The 18,656-nt window shown below is 40.7% G+C and overlaps 2 protein-coding genes and 1 pseudogene across 2 annotated transcripts; 2 read left to right on the top strand and 1 right to left on the bottom strand.

Moving 5' to 3' along the window:
- Positions 1 to 7,557: 7,557 nt before the first annotated feature.
- Positions 7,558 to 9,128, top strand: LOC103330849 (NADPH:quinone oxidoreductase-like). Its single transcript, XM_008233458.3, has 3 exons — positions 7,558 to 7,751; positions 7,837 to 8,028; positions 8,686 to 9,128. Exons 1-3 carry the CDS (start codon positions 7,649 to 7,651, stop codon positions 8,985 to 8,987), a joined length of 597 nt encoding a protein of 198 aa, XP_008231680.1. The 5' UTR covers positions 7,558 to 7,648; the 3' UTR covers positions 8,988 to 9,128.
- A 1,814-nt stretch (positions 9,129 to 10,942) lies between these two features.
- On the bottom strand, positions 10,943 to 13,805 carry LOC148916728 (uncharacterized; annotated as a pseudogene).
- A 2,519-nt stretch (positions 13,806 to 16,324) lies between these two features.
- Positions 16,325 to 18,186, top strand: LOC103330848 (NADPH:quinone oxidoreductase-like). The gene is made up of 3 exons (XM_008233457.2): positions 16,325 to 16,512; positions 16,600 to 16,791; positions 17,687 to 18,186. The coding sequence occupies exons 1-3, from the start codon at positions 16,410 to 16,412 to the stop codon at positions 17,986 to 17,988; spliced, it is 597 nt and encodes a 198-aa protein (XP_008231679.1). The 5' UTR covers positions 16,325 to 16,409; the 3' UTR covers positions 17,989 to 18,186.
- Positions 18,187 to 18,656: the final 470 nt, after the last annotated feature.

The raw sequence follows: 18,656 nt of genomic DNA, 5'->3' as shown, positions 1-18,656 counted from the left end.
AAGAGGAAGGTGTTCTTGACGTTGAGCTGTTGAATAGGCCACCTAGAACAACTGTAATACTGAGCACATTTCGAATTGTTGTGGGTTTAAAAACCAAGCTAAACGTATCAAAATAGTCTACCCTATACTGTTGATGAAAACCTTTAGCCACAAGTCGAGCTTTGTAACACTCGACAGTATCATCGGATCGCCGTTTTACCTTGAATACCCATTTTCACCCAACAATGTTATGTGTGGAAGAAGGAGGAACCAAGGACCAGATGCCCTATTTGATAAGGGCGTTGAATTCACCGTGCATGGCTTGTCTCCACTCAAAAGATAAAGCAGCTTATGTGAAACAGGTGGGTTCAACATCGGTGTCGAGTAAAGTAGCCAGAGCATGTGGTAGGGGTATCGGATAAAGATTGATTTTCACTTAATCATGTACTCCCTAATACTAATCATAGACTTTTATGTTTGTGCAAATATTTTCACGAGAGAATATTCGTTTGAAGATCCTTCATCTCTAGAACTTCCTTATCTTTCTTCCTCAATTCTTATGAAAAAGATCGGAGTAAATAGACCACACCTGGGGGTGTTGGCCAAAAGGCCTTCGATGCTTAAGATAGTTCAATTGAATCTAAGTGAAACAATAGCTAAAAAAGGATACGAAGTCTTCTGTAGGGTGAGAACCGGGTGACCGTAGCCATGTGTGGTGGTCGGAGCCGTGTATGAAAATATGGAAAGATTAGGGAGGCGTGGCCTGGGGCAATGGTAGTGTCGTTGGCTAGAGAGAGAGAGAGAGAGAGAGAGAGAGAGAGAGAGAGAGAGAGAGAGAGTAGAGAATTTTGGGTGTTTTAGAGCTAGGTTTCGGATTGAGATTCAGATTACCTTGTGTTTTGAATGAAGCCATGTATTTATAGTGCTCTATGCATTTAGGGTTTTTCAAAGAATAATTCCTATTTAGAAGGGTTTATTCTGTCCCCAAATTGTAGATATTGAGTCCATTATGGATTTTATTATGTCCCCATAGAAGGCACAATATCTTCTGGCATCCCTCTTATCCGGGTCTCTTTTCAAGGGTGGTGGTCTCCTTACCCAAGGCTTATCCTTCACTTGGGCTAAGATATGATGTATGGGGATGAAGAACTTGGTGTAGTTCTCTTATGCCAGAGCGTTTTCTCGGTGGCGCTACTTGCGCTTGCCATTATTCATGTTATTGAACCTATCACTCTTCTGACCTACCTGTTTGGTTGGTTGATTAGCCTACTTGGTACACTTTTTCGCGACGATTCGATAGTTATTCCAGAGTGCGTAGTGTTTTGCGGTCGGGAAGACCTCTGCCAGAGTCTGGCTGAGAGTAATAGTCAGCTCTCGGTATAAGTCATGCTCAGCTGACAAGTCTTTCTTGAAGGCATAGGACTTGATTTGGTCATTGCACCCTACAATGTTTGCCTTTCCTGCTTTGAATCTCTTAATGTAATCTCAGAGTGATTCATCAATCTTCTTGTGCAGATTGAACATGTGGTCAGGGTTCTTCTTGATCGTTTAGTAAGAAATGTATTCTTTGGTGAAGACAAAAGCTAGCTCCTTAAAGCTGCCCCTCATAAAGTCATGACAAACACTTTGCACATCAGAGCATATTTGGCCTTGTAGAGAATCATAACACTTTTGAAGTGTTTTAGATGGCTCTCAATATCGGAATCCCCTTTGAAGTGTGTGAAAGAAGGCGTTGAAAATCGCTTTAGGGGAGTAGCCTGCTCGATTTTGGCAGTGAATGGTGCGGAGTTTGCTTGGTCCACCTCCCTGCACAGAGCATCTTTGAAATCTCCTCCAATCTTCAGGTCTTGAAGTCGGTTATTCACAAGCTTCTTGACGTCTTTTGCGCCCATGGCCTGCAGATCACACTAGTGACCTTCATGAGTTGGGCGGCATTGATTGACTTCCTTGTCGGCTTATAAGGGCCAACCTTCTCAGTTGTCCTGCCTATGTGGCGTATTGGTGGAATGCACTTGCGAGGGATTCCTTATGGCTTGTCGACGGGAATTGGTTCTTCTAGAATGGGCTGCGAAGCGCCTTTCTTCACGAATCTCATTTTGAGGGTCATTAGGTTCACCCCCCTAAGGGTCTAGCCTCTCATGAACATTTCCTTGTGGGCTTAGGCGGGAATGAATGTCAGGTCACGAGCCTAACCTTTCAGGCACATTGGTTCTTGAACTCAATCCAGATTAGAGACTTCACTTGCTTTGAGCTTGGCTCGCAGATGCTTGTGACATGCCATCATTTTGGTCACGTTCTTGTCCTTCTCCTTGTTTGCTTGCTCATGCTCGACCTACATGTGACCTCTCGAATTGCCTGCCGGTGCATTTTTCCATCCTTCTCTCTTCGACATGCGGTCTAAGGACAAGGTTTTAGACCAAGTATATTTGGTTAAGGATTTGCCTCACCAAGTCGTTTTGGTCATCTATTCTCTAGGTCAGCTGGTCGACTAAAAGACTGAGGTCTACTTGACTTTGTGGAATGAGATGAGAGAATTGTGTGGAGCCCAATTGTACACAGGCTAGGGTTTTATTGAAACTGTACGCGTGAGCATATGTCGAGTGTGGCGACAAATGAGGGAATGAGTGAAGTTTCTCCCAGATTGGGCCAAAATTGGTGATGATGCCAAGTTGGTTGCAGGGGGCGATGTGGTGATGGAGAGCATTGAATCCTGCGGCAAGGTCGAGTGGTGAAGGATTGCTCGGGCCAAGCTCGTGGTGGCACGGCAGCGAGGTCGCAACGATGTCACTACGGAAGGGTGTACTAGTTTCGACCGCGGGGCCGTGCAATGGCGTGGTGGCTTTAGCAGCAAAGCCTAGTGGCTGTGGTGTTCCTTCCATTGTGAAGTCATGAGATAGCTCGGCGGTGCGTGCAAAGCTAATCATCTCGGTCACAGAACCTAAAGGAGGAGTTGTGATAGTAGCAGGGGCCGAGGTGGCAGCTGCGGCATCGTGAGGGCTGCCATGGCTTCGGCTGCACCGCAACATGGGACCGTCTCGAAGCTGCAACATCGTGGTGGCCTGAGCCCTTCGTGGATTGTGCCATTGCGTCAGTCTTGCTCCTTTTGTGCTTGCTTTCGGCCATGGTTGTTCAGAAGGCTTGTTGAGCGAAAAATGGAGGAAACAAATTCCTTTGATTCAAGAGCACACATTGAATATAACTCGTGCTCTCAATGAAAGCACCAAATGTTTGTGCAAATATTCTTACAGGAGAATATCCGCTTGAAGATCCTTCGTGTCTAGAACTTCCTTCTCTCTCTTCCTCGATTCCTATGAAAAAGACCAGAGTAAATAGACCACACCCGAGGGGTTGACCAAAGACCCTCCAATGCCTAAGTTAGTTCAATTAAATCTAGGTGAAACAATAGCTAAAAAAGGGTATGGAATTTTCTCTAGGATAAGAATCGGGTGGCCATAACAATGTGTGGTTGTCGGAGCTGTGTATGAAAATACAGAGAGATAAGGGAGGCATGGCCAGAGGCAACGGTAGAGTGGTCGGCTAGGACAGAGAGAGTGGAGAATTTCAGGTATTTTAGAGCTAGGTTTCAAATTGAGTTTCAGATTATCTTGTGTGTTGAATGAAGCCATGTATTTATAAGGCTCTAGGCATCTAGGGTTTTTCAAAGAATAATTTCTATACGGAAGGAATTTATTCTATCCCCAAATTGTAGATATTGAGTCCATTAGGGATTTGATTGAGATTCGAACTCCTAATTTGATGATGATATCTCCAAATTAGGATAATATCATAATTGGTGATATTATCTTTTTTAAATAAAGATAATATCCCCATTTTTAGTATCAATTAATTTGCCAAATAAATGAGCTCAATTAATTGACTTAGGAGATATTCTTCTTGTCCACGTAGCGCTTTGTGATTTGAAGCCGAAATATTTGTTCCCATATCCTCAACACCACAAGGAAGCCAAATGTGCCAAAAAAGAAAAAGAAAAAGAATATATATATATATATATATATATGCCTTCCTCTTGATTTTCCATTCAAATCTTTGAAGTTGATAAGAACCTCTCATATTAACTACCAACTATTTTTCATAGGTATCATCATTCAACCTTGTTCTTGATGGCATGACCAGATAATAATACCAAATTTCTTAATGTTCTCATATGTTTGGAGAGGTCTATTTACAACTTATTGGATTCTAGTGGGAATATGATCTGCAGATAATAATATCACAAGAAAGACTTCCATGAAAAGGGGATAACACTATTTTGTTATCCCCGACCAATAATACTATAACACATGTGATAACACTTCTATGTGGCATAGCATTATTGGTCGGGGATAGCAAAGTAGTGTTATCCCCGTTGCAACTAAGTTTTTCTCCAATATCACATCAATTAATAAAAAAAGGCTATGACAATGAATGCATGCACAAAGTACTGTCAAGTTACCCTCTCCCTTTGGAATAGGATTGGTGGTGGCGGTCCTACTCTGAAATTACTTGTAGGATGACTAATAGTGCCTAAAGAGGGGTGAATAGGCCAATTGAAAATTATAATCAACAAATAAAAATAAACTTCGGTGGCATGATTGATATGACTTATCAATCCTAAAACGGGCATAACATAAAATAAAGGAACACGAAGAGAGGTAATTTACATGGTAAAACCCCACCTCTTGGGACTTCTCAGTCCAAAACAAATCCACTATAGAACGATGATTACAAGAAGTACTCACATAATTATCCTAGGCACATTCTAGATAATGTTTACCGACTTCTTCGTAACTCAACTTCTATCACGGAATGACCTTCCAACTCTCCTTATGTGGAACCTGATATTGGTCGGGATCGATTCAAACTCACCGGAGAAAAACTGCCACCACGGTCTTGGTGCCCTTAATCATATGAGTCACCGAACTCTGCAAATGAATGCAATATGAATGATAAAGTGTTTGATAAATCACCAAATAAACATGGAACACTTGATGATTTATCTCAAATAAAAACGCAGCTTTCTTAGACGTTTAAGCACTCAAAATTATTGTTAAAAAGCTGTACAAGATGAAGAAGACAACGGTCTTCTTTTATATGGTTTTTGCTCCACCAAAAAAATAAAACCACGTTAAAAAAGATGAGGGACAAATAAATTCAATCACCAAAGATTTTTGTCCTATTCTAAAGTTAAGGAATGTATAGTCCAATCAATAGGAAAATAAAAACCCAACAAAGGAAATTTATGATAATCCCGCCATTAAAGAAGTCCTAATATTCTTAGGTCAACTACCGAGAATATCTCAACACCTTTAATAATGTGATCTGATTAAAACTTAATTTCCAAGTAAATTACTTAAAAGATAAGTAACAAATCATGGATGAGAGAAAGAAAGAATAAGTAAAAAGATATTGCAAAATATGCCTAAATGAGATGCACTCTTAAATGGATTCTAATTGATTAAAATAAAGGAAGATCAAAGAAATAAAATCATATCTGACTCTAGAAAAATGTTCCTATTATGAGTGCATGAAAAATTACATGTCTTACCCTTAAGATCAAATGTATCATATGTGTTAAGTCACAATTCTGAAGCTAAATGACACTTCCAAACCTATACTAAGTTCAAGGAAATGTCAATACAATTTCATATTGACATACTCCCTGTCATCCCCTCATGGAATTTGATGACTGGCTTCTTCTGAATCTTCAATAAAAAAAGATTGTATATCATGGCCTGCCTTGGTACTTAGTCTTTTCAATTTATCTATGGTATATATGAAAATAGAGATGTAATCTGATTTTTTACCAAATTTTTATTATGCCTTATGAGCCTTTGCACCTAGTTTACCATGCGTTAGATTGATACAATACAATGCTTGTAAACCAATTATAGGCACTCTAGAGTACACTGTGGTTTAGCTCCAATGGAAAACTCCCAGACCTGGTGCGTGCAAAGTTAACACAGATGAAAGTAGAATCAATGCTACTGGTTTTAGTGGTACTGGAGGATTATCATTGGTTCCAAGGTTAATCCCTTTGTACACGTCTTCCTTGTGAGTCTTCAAGCTTCCAATCTAAGTTGCTTTAAGTTTCAAAAAGTAGCTAACGACCACATCATTTCTTTTGCTCTTTGTGTGGCGTTCTGTTCGAGGTAAGTAATATGATACCTTTTTCTAACTCGGTACTCGCAATTTTACTCGGCCAAGGAACAAATCTCCAAGCTTTGACTTTGGCCGAGCTTCATCGTGAAATATGGTCTGGCCAAGGGTTTTAGTCATTATCGTGTGTTTGTACTATATCTGACCACCCACTCATGTCGTGACACGTGGAACACCCTTAGAGCAGAGACCAGCTCAACCGGACCATACCGAATGTTCTTTCGGCACTATGAACCGATTCATGGGGTAGATTACGCATCATCGGTCCCTACGCCAATCTTCGGCATGGTCTGCCGAGCGACGAGCCATCATGTCAATCTGATTCGACAAATTGCCCTGTAACTTCGCCGAACTCAGCCGAACACGTGTCGACCTCCAAAGACACTCCCACGAGTCCCACATCGAAACTAAGTGCTAAGAGCATCACAAATGCTCTCTATAAATAGAGCCCCTTGGCCCAGCCAAGTGGTAAGATTTTCGACTTGACTAGTGCTTCCACTGTCAATAGAATTGCTCTTAGTTACTAACTTTGGCATCGAGTACCTTCGGCGGTACCACACCAGTATCCTCCTCGCTCAGATCCACCCCGCTCGAACCTTCTGACGTCACGGAAGAAGGTCACTCCGATCCTTCACCATCAGCACACTTGTAAGTTAGCCTAAACTCTTATCTGTTCAGATTTAGCGCGAACATCGTGATTCTTGGGTCGAGATCGAGGCCTATAAGTTTTTGGATCACGGACATAATATTAGTCTTGGCAATTTGGACCTAGCTTTTAATATTTGGCTGGGCCCATTGTGTCACAACCGTGGGCTTTATCTCGATCCTTCAGTTTTGTTTTGAATTTGGACATTTCATCCTTTTGGGCTTAACACTAGACTTTACTAGGTTATTGCCATATCGTTTCTTTTTGTAGATCCAATTGGAAAAAATTAAGGTTAAACGGAGCGGATTTGCCCCTCACTCTACGCCTGAGTTCGAATCCTCCTTCCAACGTTTAGATTAGTTTAAATTATGCTTGTATTTTTTTTTAAAAAAAATCCTGCACTAAAAAGAACAGAGTATTTATATGTGAGAAGGACGTATTTGTCCACGGTGAATGAACACAGACAAGTTCCAAGGCATTGGGAGCAACAAATTTAAAAATTCAAAATTGCTTTTTCCCCTGCTACCTCATTGCACACGTACCACATCCATCTCACCACCTCACTGCTGACGTAAAAAGTGAAACATCTCCACATTTTACGCATATCCGACGACCACCACAGGCACACATCACCAACTTAGACCGTTGATCCTCCAAGATCAATTCGCCACCGTCAGATCTCGACCCCACAATTTCTCGTAGCTTCGTTTTATGATCGTACTCAAACTACGCCCATTTCCAACGCTATATATATATATCCACTTGGCCTGTTCTTGTTGAGAGACGGAGTTTCTGATTTCCCTTTTTTCCCACGCAAAAAAAAAAAAAAAAAAAAAAACTCAACAAGTAACGGAAAAGTAACAGAACATGGCGGCGGCAGTTGGAGCCGAAGCAAAACCATTGATTAAAGTTGCGGCTATTTGTGGGTCCCTGCGTGAAGGTTCATATAACCGCGGTCTCATTCGTTCTGGTTAGTTGCATCTGATCTGGCATCTGTTTTTGCTTTTTTATTTTTCAATGTGAGTTTGGGTTGTGATGTGTGGTGCCGATTGTAGCGATTGAGATAAGCAAGTCGTCAATCCCCGGCGTGGAAATAGAGCACGTGGAGATCGCAGAGCTGCCATTGCTGAACACAGATCTGGAGGGCGAGGGGAGCTTTCCACCGGTCGTTGAAGCATTTCGTCAGAAGATTCTAGAAGCTGATAGCATTCTCTTTGCCTCCCCTGAATACAATTACTCTGTCTCAGGTATTTTTCTGAATTTCTTTTTTTATTTTACAATTATATTTTCAACTTGAGGTTCAAGTTTGATTGTTTTCTATTGTATCTGGTCACTTTACGTCTATTTCTAGATAATATCAAAATCCAAAATTTTCTTTTAATGTTAACTACTAGAGTTTTTGCTCTCATTAGTAAAGGATTAGAGCAATGACTGCTTTCTAAAAAGGCTATGTATATGCGACCAGTCATAATCACTTTTAGAAAGAGTCATCTCCCGTATGCTTGAAAGTGATTTTAAGTGATTATGGGTTGAGCACATAAGAGGTGTTTCTCCTCATAACTTGGGCATTATCAACCAATTTTTTACCGGAGTATTCGGTTGAGATTGGGTTGCCACAAAATACAATAAATAAATAATTGGCGTACCAAATTAAATCGGTTAGTTCGCCATTGGTTTATTAAGTTTCACCACATTACTTTGGGTTCTCCAATCATAGTTTATTCCCCATAGCTTTAGCTAAAGCAACATCAGCATGGTTTATTCCCCATAGCTTTAGCTAAAGCAAAAAAAAAAAAAAAAAAAAGAGTTTCTTCGCATGCTTGTTTCCATTTTCCATGGACTAGAAAACTTGTTGACTTGTAGTTTCTGCTATTTGCTGACCAATTTGACCCCATCTAATGCAGCACCTCTAAAGAATGCACTTGACTGGGCATCAAGACCCCCAAATGTTTGGGGTGATAAGGCTGCTGCAATTATAAGTGCTTCCGGAGGCTCTGGTGGTTCACGATCCCAATACCATCTTCGCCAAATTGGAGTGTTTCTTGACCTCCATTTCATCAACAAGCCAGAGTTTTTCTTAAATGCATTTCAGCCTCCTGCAAAGTTTGACAAAAATAGCAACTTGATTGATGCAAAGACCAGGGAGAATCTGAAGCAAGTTCTTCTGTCCTTGCAGGCTTTTACTTTGAGACTCCAAGGAAGATAGAAGTTATGTGTGTGTGTGTGAGATTCATTTCTCATGCTATTTCAATTGTTATCAGAGAATGCGAGGCTATTAAAGTGACAAAATAAAGAGAGAGATGTCCTCTTTCGAAGATAAATTAAAATGGATTGTTCAGTTTTTTCCTTTTTTCCTTTTTCCTTTTGACATCCTATCTTTAATTTTTACTTTTCTTATTGTGTTTCCTGTTTTTAACTATGACTAAACAAAGGAAAGGATATCCCGGATGTCCAGTATGTGTATGTTCGTTTCATGCATTACATGTTCATAACAGGCATCCTAGAAATTTGGCTTTCAGGATAACCTTCATTTGCATTTAGGTGATTGCTTGTTTAAACACTTTGAATTACAGCACATACCTTGGCTGACTGGTCGGAAAAGATAGGGTGACCGGTTGAAAATGCTTGGAGAACTTAGAATTCAACAAATTATTGGGCGACTGGTCAGTTTTGGCAGAGAGCAGTTAATTCAGAAATTCACAAAACGACTGGTCAGTACTTGTTCAGACTGCGCAGCAGAAGTCAAAGTCACCTTTTTGGCTGGTGCATTTTTCTTCTCATATCCCTTATTTCGGATCTAGCTCATATTCTGCCCCATTTTCTAATGAGAAGGGATGATTTTCAGCTACTCCAACCTCCATGGTCTCGATCACCTTTAATACATTATTGACGGAACAATAGAAAATATGAATTTAAAGATAATAATTCTCATTAAAAATGTAACAACCAAATACGATATTGAACTTACATGAAATTAATGTAAAACAACAAACACAAATTGGAAGAACTACTAACAAATTTAACGATTGAGACTTGCAAGAAAGATTTCACCCCTACCTTTGTGCTCGCAGTTTGATAACTTAGTTATGTGTGAATGACATGTAGGTGTTGCTAGAGTGGGGATCACTAATCCTTTTGATTCTAGGTTGTCATATACATGTGTTTGATTCACACATAATTGCATTGTTATCTTTGTGGATGGTTTTAAGCTTAGAGATAAACTGTAAAATACACCTATTCACTCGATGAGACTCAAAATACAAGTTTTAATATTCTTGATTTTTTGTTCAAATTTTTTTAATATTCTTTTATAGGCTTTTTTGGGTATAAATTTGACTTAATAATGATAATTTCACTTTAAGTTACATTTTTATTCTCAAATCATTTAGAATTTTGAACTTTCTATACTTAATTTGGTGAACTTATTAATTATATGATTTTAGGTTTTGTAGGAGGTCTATTTGAAGCTGGAATGCTAAAAGATTGAGATATTGATTTGTCCAAATTCAAGCCAAATGTAAAGAAAATTGTTGGTGAATTATATTGAAGAATTAATTTTGGGATTATTTATAATTAGAGGAGACAAGTAGAGAGGGAGAAAAAGAAGACAAAATCGTTGATGCTAAAAGAGCCTCTTCTATGTCATTCATATCCACTACCTCACAAATTCATTTCTATTAACTCTCCATCATCAACACCTCCACCATGCCACTATTGTAAAACCAAGTGTCACGGGATGACTTTTTCGGAGTCTTCCTTCCGTGCGGCCTTAGAGTTGATCGTCTCTCAAACAAGCTAAGTCAGCCTCCTTCCTACAACACAAGATCGAACCAAGCAAAGAACAATCGCAAGAGCAAGAATGCAAAAGAATGCTAAAGAAAGTTTGGGAGAATATCTGCTTGTATTGCTACTCAAATGCTTTACAAGTTGTGAGGTGAGGATACACAATGTGACATCCCCCTTATATACTATTCCTATCCCACCTACCACCACAGTAGGTGGCTAAGATACAATGTCACCTACCGGCATTACCAACTACTGTCACCAACTGTAGTCTACCAACTACTATACAACGAATCTAGACATGTGGGCTAAGAGGTCTAGCATGATCAATCTAACAGGTTGGGCCTTGAACATGCGGGCAGTGACATTCTCCCCCACCTAATCCGGTGACGTCCTCGTCGCCGCGGTAGATCCTTCTCGTTCGAATGCTTCGATGATGTCTTTGTACTTCCACAAAGACTTTTATTTCTCCCAGTTGCCTTCGAACTCTGGCAGGCCCTTCCATTTGACAAAGTACTCAAAGTTCCTCGGTACACCCTTGCGTCACACCTCTCGCTTGGCCATGATGCACTCAACCTCCTTGTCAAATGAAGTCACCATCAAAGGTGGAGCTCATTGAGACTCTCCATGACTTGGCTCCTCGGGGTCGGCATGGTAGGGCTTGAGATTGCTCACGTGGAACACCGGATGAATCTTCAATCGGGGTGGTAGTTCCACACAGTAAGCAGCTCTTCCCACTGATTGGATGATAGGAAATAGGCCCTCATATCTCCTCAACAACGCCTTGTGTAACTTTCTAGTGAACTTGTGTTGAGAGGGGTTGAGCTTCACAAAGACCACATCACCTGGTTGGAACACAACATCTCGCCTATGCTTGTCTGCCCATTTCTTCATCTTCCGAGTTGCCTTCTTTAATTGAGCCCGAGCCAGCTCATTAGTCACCTGCCACTCCTTGGCTGTCTTGTATGCAGCTGGGCTACTCCAATGTAGCCTGACACCACTGTGTTCAGTGTCATAGGTTGTTGTCCCATTGCCAACTCAAAAGGACTTGACCTTGTTGATTCCGACCGTTGCAAGTTGCATGAGAACTGAGCAACATCTAATAACTTTGCCCAATCTCGCTGGTTGGCACTCACATAGTGCCTCAGATTGTCCCACCTTGGAACATAGATCCTCTTCCTTGTTGCATAAAGAACACCATCATCGGGCCAAAATCTTATTGTCTTCCCATCTTTGACAAGCTCCAACAGACTTTTTCTTGGGGATCATGCAACAAGCCCTCTCATATCCTCTGCTCCTTGTTATTGAGCTTCCGACTCTTGAAAGCCAATGGGTGTCCATCCTGCATGAGTACACCACCAATAACAGAATCTGATGCATCAGTGTGTACCTCAAAAGGTTTGCTAAGATCGAGTAGTCTCAGCATTGGTTCCTCCATAGGTGCCCTCTTCAACTCATCAAAGACATGATCCACCTTCCTTCTAGGTGGTAAGGTTTTGGGCAACTCCTTGGGCATGACCTCTGCAAACGCCTTAAGGATTGCCTTCATAGCTTTCGGGATGGGTTGGACTTCCTTCTGAACTATATCCATCTTCATAGTTTCAAGGAACGTCGGTTTGCCCTTCTTCCAAGACTTGGAAAATTGCATGGCTGAAAAGAGCTTCGACTCGCCTTGTTGCCTCACCACTGGCACCATGCATGGCATTGCTCCACCTTGTGCAATCACGTAGTATTGTAGAATGGAATGAGAAATGCTTTTACCTCGTCCATGAACTCCATTCCTTGCACGACATCGTAGTCATCCATTGGGATCACGGAGAAGTCAGCTACTCCCTTCCAAGTAGCAATGTGTAGTTTCACACCACGAGCTACCCTATCAATTGGTTTGGCAGTTGAATTTACCATCTTCATACTGCCTGCTTCCTTCGAGACTCGACACCTAAGTCTCTTTGCTTCCTGCACAGACATAAAGTTGTGCGAGGCACCTGTATCCACCAGGCAACGGGTTGTCTTGCCATTCACCATGGCGTCGACGAACATCACTCCTTTAGCTTGAACCTATGGTTGAGCGACTTTGGCCTATACGACATTGAAGCGGTTAATGACCCCCATTCTTGCTTCCCTGTCGGCCTCCTCTTCCTTCTCTTGGTTCATAGCATTCAGAGCTTTCTTTTGCGGACAATCCCGCATCATGTGTGCTCCATCGCACAAGTACCAAGCTAGCTTCGACTTGTCTTTTCCCTTGTCACTTTTGTCATTCTTCCTCCTGAATGACTTGTGACCGTCAGACTTGTCTCCTGACTTGCTACCCTCTTTTGGCTTGTTGTCTCCCCCACCGGATCCACTGCTATCTTTCTTTCCTTTGAACTTGGAGTCGCCTTGATCATTCCTCTTGAACTCAACAAGAGACTCAGCTGCAGCAATTGCCTCTGACAAGGTTTGGATGTGTCTCCTTTGTAACTCCAGCTTGGCCCAATTGTGTAGGCCACTCATGAAGTACATGAGCTTGTCTTCTTCTGTTATGCTAGGCACCTCAAACAATAAGTTGGTGAATGTGGCGACGTAGTCCTTCACGCTCCCCGTTTGCTTTAGCCATCTCAGCATCTCATTTGCCTCATACTTGGCATTCTCTGGATAGAAATGCAACATAATATACTTCTTAAATTCATCCCAAGTCTCAAATGTAAACGTACCTTGTTCGATCTCCATGGATCGACGACGCCACCACATGAGAGCATTGTCGGTGAGAAACAACGTTGCCGTGTTGATCTTGGGCTCATCATCCTCGAGCTTCAGATACTTGAAATACCTCTCGATATTCCACAAAAAACGTGTCTAGCTCCTTCGCCTCCCTCTTCCTATTATAGGATTTGGGCTTGAAAGAATCTAACACCTTGGGTTCCTTTGGAATCCGGGTCTTGTTCAAGATAGCTTCCTTGCATAAAGCCCAATCTACCTTCACATCCTTCACCTTCTCACGAAGCGAAGTAAGCTCCGCTAAGAAGTGATCCAACTTGATTTGGACATCTAGCCGTATGTTGTCTAGAGTGGAGTTGAGGGCTCCTTGGAATTGGCCTTGAAGCTCATCCACCGCAGCTTCGAAATCACTCTTCGTAAGGACGTCCTCCTTGAGTCGCTAATCGAACTCGACCACGACATTCTCCATCTTAGAAAGCCGCTTCTCCATCATGGCTACAACATCTCTAGATCGTTCCCTCTTTGATTTGCCCCCACGATCCATATTGACCTTGGACAGATTAGTCTTCACATCGGATCCGCTCTTCGACACGCTTCTTCGAATGATTCGAGCTTTCGCTCTGATACCAACTGTCACAGGATGAATTTTTTGGAGTCTTTCTTCCGTGCGGCCTTAGACTTGATCGCCTCTCGAACAAGCTAAGTTAGCCTCCTTCCTACAATACAAGATCGAACCAAGCAAAGAACAATCGCAAGAGCAAGAACGCAAAAGAATGCTAAAGAAAGTTTGGGAGAATATCTGCTTGTATTGCCACTCAAATGCTTTACAAGTTGTGAGGTGAGGATACAAAATGTGACATTCCCCTTATATACTGTTCCTATCCCACCTACCACCACAGTAGGTGGTTAAGATACAATATCACCTACCGACATCTACCAACTACTGTCACCAACCGTAGTCTACCAACTACTGTACAACGAATCTAGACATGTGGGCTAAGACAACGGGTTGGGCCTTGAACATGTGGGCCGTGAAACAAGGCACCTAAACCACGTCAGTTGTTAGACAAGTGCCGTAGTAGAGTGTCTAATGCGATAGTCAAATAAAATACATTTTAAAAGCATAACGGTTTTAAGAAACAACACCCTGGATCCAAAAACATGCTAAACTTAAGTCACTCTTTCAGACCTAATGTTTCACGCCCACTCAATCTTCTAACTTCCCTCTCGATGAAAAGTCATATTTCCTCTCTCTCTCTCTCTCTCTCTCTCTCTCTCTCTCTATCACATCTCTGAAGTCTTCGAGTTCACTCTTGTTTGCTGCCCTTGGCTACCATCGATTTCTCATTCCTTGGGCTTCCTTGTATTGCATATGCCATCGGAGGTCACTGATCTCCCTCAAGTTTGCGACTTTCTTCACATCTTGCAATAGCTTGGTTAATATTATTGGAGCATCTTGTAGGCGATGTGACATGCTTAGAGCATCCACAATGATGTTCTCTATTTCTTAGCTAAAATTTAGCTAAAAATATAAGAAAACTATTTTAGGAGCTCTCTAAAAAATTTCAACTCCAACCATACTCCATAATTTGGAGAGTCATAAATGCTATAACTTTTTTTTATTGGTCAATCTCTATTAAAAAATAAAATAAAAAATAGTTAGCATTAAATAAAGGTTTGAAATACTCATTAAATAAAGCAGCATTAAATTATAGGGAGCCACTAGGAGTCCTTTCTCTCTCCTCAGATTTAGGAGCTCCTAGAGGACTCCCTATTTTAGGAGGTGGATAGGGAGCATGGTTGGAGTTGCATTTTTATAATTCCTCCCTAAAATTTGTCTAAGGAGGTGGTTTAGGGAGCTCATTGTGGATGCTCTTAAAGATCAACTACAAAAGGATATTACAGAAGTTCTTGAAAATGATAATCTTCCAATAGGGGGAGGCTTAAATAAAGAAACTTCTCTTAAGCTTGCTGGTGACACACGTTGGAACTCACATTATGATACATTACTTAGTATTATTTTCATGTTCAAATCTTTGGTGAAAGTGCTTAAATTGATTATTGAGGATGGCTATACCAATAATATAAGTGAAGCAAATAGGTTATTGAGAGAAATACAATCTTTTGAGTTTGTATTTCACCTATTTTTTATGAGATCTTCATTGGAAGCCACAAATGATTTGTCATAAGCATTACAAAGGAAAGACCTAGATATTGGGAATGTCTTTAGTCAAAGATTGCAAGGACACGTTATAAGATATGAGAGATAATGGATTTGAAGCCTTGCTTGATCAAGTATTTTGATATCGATTTTGTTTTGAATTTGGACATTTCATCCTTTAGAGCGGTTCCACCGCTGCAGCCCACCAAGGCTAGGGAAAAAAATGGCGTTCAATGGAGCAGCCCGGTGTGGGACCCACCTCCTCGGGGTGGCCCAAGGCAAGTCTTACAGGTCCAAAGCGAGGGGTTCAGAAGCGCTACGATACGCTCTGATAATGCTACACTTCTGATGATCGCTACTGACTACGATTTGATTTTTTTCCTGTTGCCGCGTGGCGTCGTCGAGCTCTCCGATATGATTTTTCCTCCAATCCAACGGAAGCCAATTTTTTGCAATAAAATCTGGAAAAATTCAAATTTTTTTAAAAATACCCAAAAATTAATGAATTTTTTTCTATAAATACCAGCCTTTTTTTTTTTTTATAATTTATCTGAAATTTGAAATTGAAAATTTTATCCGATTATGAGATATGAATAGTATTGACACGTAGAAACCCGAAAATCTTATCTGAAAATATTATCAAAATTAATTATTGAGGTAAAAAAAGTTGTGAATAAAACAAAAAATGAATAGTAATGCCTTAGCAAGAAGGCAAGGTGAAACACAAAATTGGATTTTAAGAACCACTATTCACGTGAATAGTGCACGCTCTCCCTCGCTTAAGCAAATGGGTGGAGTTGCTCTTAGGGCCCAACACTAGACTTCACTAGGTTATTGCCACGTTGTTTCTTTTTGTAGGTCTAAGGGGAAAAATTCAGGTATAAATAGAGCGAATTTACTCCCCACTCTAGCCCTGAGTTTGAATACTCCTCCCAATTTTTTTCCCCACTAGAAAAAACTCAACAAGTAACAGAAAAGTAACAGAACATGGCGGCGGCAGTTGGAGCGGGAGCAAAACCATGGATTAAAATAGCGGCTATTTGTGGGTCCCTGCTTGAAGATTCATGTACCCGCGGTCTCATTCGTTCTGGTTAGTTGCATCTGATCTGGCATCTGGTTTTGCTTTTTAATTTTTGAATGTGAGTTTTGGGTTGTGATTGGGCGGTGCCGATTGTAGCGATTGAGATAAGCAAGTCGTCAATCCCCGGCGTGGAAATAGAGCACGTGGAGATCGGAGAGCTGCCAATGCTGAACACAGATCTGGAGGGCGAGGGGAACTTTCCGCCGGTCGTTGAAGCATTTCGTCAGAAGATTCTAGCAGCTGATAGCATTCTCTTTGCCTCCCCTGAATACAAGTACTCTGTCTCAGGTATTTTACAATTATATTTTCAACTTGAGGTTGAAGTTTGATTGTTTTCCATTCTATCTGGTCACTTTACGTCTAATTCTAGAGCTTTTCAATTAATATCAAAATCCAAAATTTTCTTTCAATGTTAATTTCTAAAGTTTTTGCTCTCATTAGTAAAGGATTAGAGATGACTGCTCTAAAAAGGCTATGTAAATGCAATTGTGCGGTCGGACTGTTCTCGCCTTTTTCACCTTAATTCGAATTTTCTTCTTATAAGAGCTCGTCCGGGAGTGATTCTCGATGGGCACAATCACTTCTGAAAAGAAGTATCTCCCATATGCTTGAAAGTGATTATTTTAAGTGATGCATAAGAGTTTTCGGTTGTGATTTGGATGGCACAGAATACAATAAATAAATAATTGGCTCACCAAATTAAACCGGTTGGTTTGCCATTGGTTTTCAGTTTTCTTCGGCACAGATGCCCACTCCTAATCACGTTTGGGATTTTTTGAAAAAAAAAAAAAAAAAAGTTTGGAATTTTAATAGAGAATTTAAGATTAACCAACGAATCCACCACAATTTTTTTAACTTTCCGATTGCTGGAGGTTGTTGACCTATAATATAGTTTGTATTAAGTTTCACCACATTAGTTCGGGTTCTCCAAATCATGGTTTATTCCCCATAGCTTTAGCTAAAGCAACATCAGCATGGTTTATTCCCCATAGCTTTAGCTAAAGTTACACCATCATGGTTTTTATTTTCTTTGGCACAAACTCAATTCTTATAGTGTTGAGGACAAAAAAAAGAAAAAAAAAAAGGTTTCTTCGCATGCTTGTTTCCATTTTCCATGGACCAGAGAACTTGTTGACTTGTAGTTTCTGTTATTTGCTGACCAATTTCAGCCCCTCTAATGCAGCACCTCTAAAGAATGCACTTGACTGGGCATCAAGAACCCCAAATGTTTGGGGTGATAAGGCTGCTGCAATTATAAGTGCTTTCGGAGGCTCTGGTGGTGCACGATCCCAATATCATCTTCGCCAAATTGGAGTGTTTCTTGACCTCCATTTCATCAACAAGCCAGAGTTTTTCTTAAAGGCACTTGAGCCTCCTGCAAAGTTTGACAAAAATGGCAACTTAATTGATGCACAGTCCAGGGAGAATCTGAAGCAAGTTCTTCTGTCCTTGCAGGCTTTTACTTTGAGACTCCAAGGAAGATAGTTGCTCAAGTTATGTGTGATTCATTTCTCATGCTATTTCAATTGTTATCAGAGAATGCGAGGCTATTAAAGTGACAAAATAGAGAGATGTCCTCATCTTTCGAAGATAAATTAACTATGACAAAATAGAGAGATGTCCTCATCTTTTTGACATCCTATCTTTAATTTTTATTTTACTTATTGTGTTTTCTGTTTTTAACTATGACTAAACAAAGGAAAGGATATCCCGGATGTCCAGTATGCGTATGTTCGTTTCATGCATTACATGTTCATAACAGGGATCCTAGAAATTTGGCTTTTAAGATAATCTTCATTTGCATTTAGGAGATTGCTTGTTTAAACACTTAGAATTATAGTACATACCTTGGCTGACTGGTCGGAAAAGATAGGGTGACCGGTTGAAAATGCTTGGAGAACTTAGAATTCAACGAATTATTGGGCGACTGGTCAGTTTTAGCAGAGATCAGTTAATTTAGAAATTCGCAAAACGACTGGTCGGTACTTGTTCGGGCTGCGCAATAGAAGTCAGTCACCTTTTGGGTTGGTGCATTTTTCTTCTCATATCCCTTATTTCGGCCCTAGCTCATATTCCACCCCATTTTCTGATGAGACGGGATGATTTTCAGCTGCTCTGACCTCCCTTGTCTCGATCACCTTTAAAGATAATAA

The sequence above is a fragment of the Prunus mume genome, linkage group LG5, assembly GCF_029339155.1.
Source record: "Prunus mume cultivar Tortuosa linkage group LG5, ASM2933915v1, whole genome shotgun sequence".
Taxonomy (NCBI): domain Eukaryota; kingdom Viridiplantae; phylum Streptophyta; class Magnoliopsida; order Rosales; family Rosaceae; genus Prunus; species Prunus mume.
The sequence above is the reverse complement of the archived record's forward strand: the minus strand, read 5'-3'. Positions and strand labels throughout refer to the sequence as shown.

Coding starts and splice junctions, on each gene's coding strand:
- LOC103330849 (XM_008233458.3), top strand. CDS start 7,649: ATGGCGGCGGCAGTTGGAGCCGAAGCAAAACCATTGATTAAAGTTGCG. Junction 7,752..7,836: donor CCGCGGTCTCATTCGTTCTG/GTTAGTTGCATC, acceptor TGCCGATTGTAG/CGATTGAGATAAGCAAGTCG. Junction 8,029..8,685: donor ATACAATTACTCTGTCTCAG/GTATTTTTCTGA, acceptor CATCTAATGCAG/CACCTCTAAAGAATGCACTT.
- LOC103330848 (XM_008233457.2), top strand. CDS start 16,410: ATGGCGGCGGCAGTTGGAGCGGGAGCAAAACCATGGATTAAAATAGCG. Junction 16,513..16,599: donor CCGCGGTCTCATTCGTTCTG/GTTAGTTGCATC, acceptor TGCCGATTGTAG/CGATTGAGATAAGCAAGTCG. Junction 16,792..17,686: donor ATACAAGTACTCTGTCTCAG/GTATTTTACAAT, acceptor CCTCTAATGCAG/CACCTCTAAAGAATGCACTT.